Here is a 3034-nt window from a genome sequence, read left to right on the forward strand (position 1 = left end):
TAAATTATGCAAATTACATCCATATTTGCATAATTGTCACATAATTTTATTAAGCATCACGTAAGCTTCCTACATACCAAAAATCACGACGATCCGTCAACTGGTTCTTGAGTTATCCCCTTTTGAATATTTTCAAGAAAATATCCCTGCAGTTCCAGAGCAAGCCGCTAGGGGGCCTAAAATCATGTCACTTCTTCCCCATCACAAGAGCTACCTACCATCTAAATTTCATCACCATAGCATGTGTAGATCATGAGATATCAAAACCGGAAGTTCAGCTGCAGTACCGTAACAAGCCGCTGGGGGGTCCAAAATCTAATCATTTTGAGGTCTCATCAAGACCTACCCACCTACCAAGTATCAAGACAATCCATCAAGGCCTTCTCAAGTTATCGTGTTTACAGACAGACAGACAGACAGACACACACACACACACATACACGAACGCCCCTGAAAACATAACCTTCTTGGCGAAGGTAATAAAGGGGTGTAACAATCACAGGAGATACATGTAATAAACATACACACATAGTTAACTTCCCGAGATGACTGTCTCAAAAAGTTAAACAACTGACCTGTTAAACACCTTCCTCTCTAGTCTTCTTCTTGTTGTGTTCTTGACTTTCTTCAGGTCTGTGAGGTTAGTAGATTTCTTGCCCTTCCCTTTGCCCTTCCCTTTGCCCTTCCCTTTGCCCTTCCCTTTGCCCTTCCCCCGGCCCCTGACATTGCCCAGAGCGATGCCAGTAGCAGCCTCGATGTCCTGCTGAAGCTCAGGGTCCCTCCAATCCTCCGATACTTCTGTTTCTAGAAGGAAGATTTGAACTATCAGTTTGAAGGAGACAAACACAAAACTTTTCCCATCATTTTCATGCATTCTTTCTAACCAATAAAAGTGTCATTCTTGTGACAAGTTTCTCAACTCAATGACATACGCTCCAATACTTCGTGGTTGCACTGACCCAAACATGACAAGGCAGAATATAAGCTGGCAGCTCACTATGCGGTGACACTATAAAACGTATTGAAAGTTTCCAGATCCGGTGAATTTGCAGGCAATATGGTGGCGATGGTTGTGGCTCGTGAGTATGATTTTGGCCCAGATATCAAGTTCAAACCACCATCAGGAATAGTAACTATGATGGACCAGTGCAGTGTTGCAAAGAATGATTTTTGGATAAGTTCCCTGGAGATCTCCAGTCTGGTGTTCCCTTGTCTAACCCACCTTCCAGCTGCTGTTCCCTTCTCCTCCTCTCCTCCCTTTCTGCATCTGCAGGGTTGGAGGGTTTCCCTGTCTCGTCTCTCGGGATTATGGGACCATGGAAGGGGCACTACAACAAGAAATCAGATAGTTTAGATTTCTTAGAAAGTATTTTGTGTTTCTGTGACCTACAAATCCACCCTGTTTCCAGTGTCTGACCTTTTAAACTGACACCATGCATATCAATCTTCCCCCCGCCCATGTGCTGTCAACCTACTCTCAAGTTCATCTCTTTTCCTATGTCTGACCTTTTCACCTTATTCTGAATGTGCTGTCATCCTACTCTGTGTGCACAAACAAACAAACACACACACAAACAAACAACCCAAAACAGTACTTCCTATTGTCCATTAAAACTGTTGTACTACAATAAAAGTGTTCCTACTTATGATAGGAATAGCCACACCATGCACATGTACCTTGTATCTGTCCATCCTGGGACAGAGCTTCCCATTGGACAGTGGGGCCTTACATGTCCACTTGACCGGCTCAAACTCCCCGGCAAACGTGATGGTTCTCTCTCGAGACGGGTCCACACGATTCACCTCAATTTCACCCTCATCAGACGGACGCCAGAACCTGTGCAGGGACTGGTCCCTAGTGAAGAGAATCAACCATCAATATTTCAATGTTTATAATATCTTATATTTGCAAAATCATGCCTGAGGGCTAACAATACGAACCTTTAAATTCTACTTGACAAAATCATGCTTCTGGCAGCCCTTGCACTGGATAGGTCCAATACTAGTACGTCCCTGGTAGCCAGAGATTGTGTAACACAGGCTACCTTACCTGTTTCATAGTGGAAAATCCAAACTTATTCTGATTTAAGGGTCAGAAAAAGATTATCACATCTTACCTCACAATTGTAGGTTTTTTTGCCTTCTCCCCCCAGGTGTACAGGTCCATACCAAAGGGCACCACAGGAGCCTTCGACAACAAGTCCGTTTTACTGGAGGATGTTCCTGAGGTAGATGGTTGGGCATCAAAGCTTACTTTCCTTTTTTCTCCCCTGAAATTAGTGAATTGTATGTAATACATGTACGAATGTAATGGTACAGAATAGGTACATAAACTACCACACCACAAGCATGCTATACTGCAAGCACATGTAAGATCCCACCACACATATCAAAAAGAGTAGGGTCCATCCAGGTGTGAGTGGTTCAAACCCCAGCGCACAGACTAGACCTTATTCTCTGATTTCTGGGCTGACATCTTGGAAAGGTAATACAACTGTTAATTTCTCATTATTTCTGTTGTCCTTATTGTCTACTGGTTTTATGTATCAGTTTTGTTGTCATGCATGTGGGTCACAGATTTTGTTGTGCCATGATTTTGTTTTTCTATCTTAAAATGAATAAAAAGAAAAAACTTGAAAAAAAATACAACTGTAGTCAACTGTTATGTTAATCCTTTCACAACTGTGATAAATCTCAATGAATATATTAAATAAATGCTAACCTGTTTTCCTGGCTAGGCTGAAGTGTAGACAGTGCTGCACTGTAGGAGGTTGGGTCAGAAGGGTTGTTGTCTTCACTCAAGAAGGGATGCCAAGATTTTTTGGTGGGCGGTTTTGTCCCTGAAGTTGTAGCAGTAGAAGCAGCAGGCACTGTTCTTGGTTTTGTAGCACTTGGTTTAGTCTTTGTTTTTGGCTTGGCAGGTTCCAGACCTAATAAACAGGAATGAAGAGATTATGGTATCCCTTTTGATTTATTTACAGTATTTCAGTTTTATTAAACCAAAGTGGCATGGTACTGCTTTACATTGGGACCA

The 3034-nt window shown here is 42.4% G+C and overlaps 1 protein-coding gene across 1 annotated transcript in view; it reads right to left on the bottom strand.

Moving 5' to 3' along the window:
• The window catches only part of LOC109478042 (UV-stimulated scaffold protein A-like), an 8054-nt gene that overhangs the window by 2177 nt on the left and 2843 nt on the right, over positions 1-3034 (bottom strand). The window contains exons 6-10 of the mRNA XM_019779502.1: positions 2723-2936; positions 2118-2270; positions 1678-1855; positions 1223-1328; positions 576-798 (exon numbers count right to left, since the gene is read on the bottom strand). Coding sequence (XP_019635061.1) covers positions 576-798; positions 1223-1328; positions 1678-1855; positions 2118-2270; positions 2723-2936 — 874 coding nt within the window. The remainder of the gene's footprint in view (positions 1-575; positions 799-1222; positions 1329-1677; positions 1856-2117; positions 2271-2722; positions 2937-3034) is intronic.

This window comes from Branchiostoma belcheri, unplaced genomic scaffold (assembly GCF_001625305.1).
Source record: "Branchiostoma belcheri isolate BF01 breed outbred unplaced genomic scaffold, Haploidv18h27 scaffold106, whole genome shotgun sequence".
Classification (NCBI taxonomy): domain Eukaryota; kingdom Metazoa; phylum Chordata; class Leptocardii; order Amphioxiformes; family Branchiostomatidae; genus Branchiostoma; species Branchiostoma belcheri.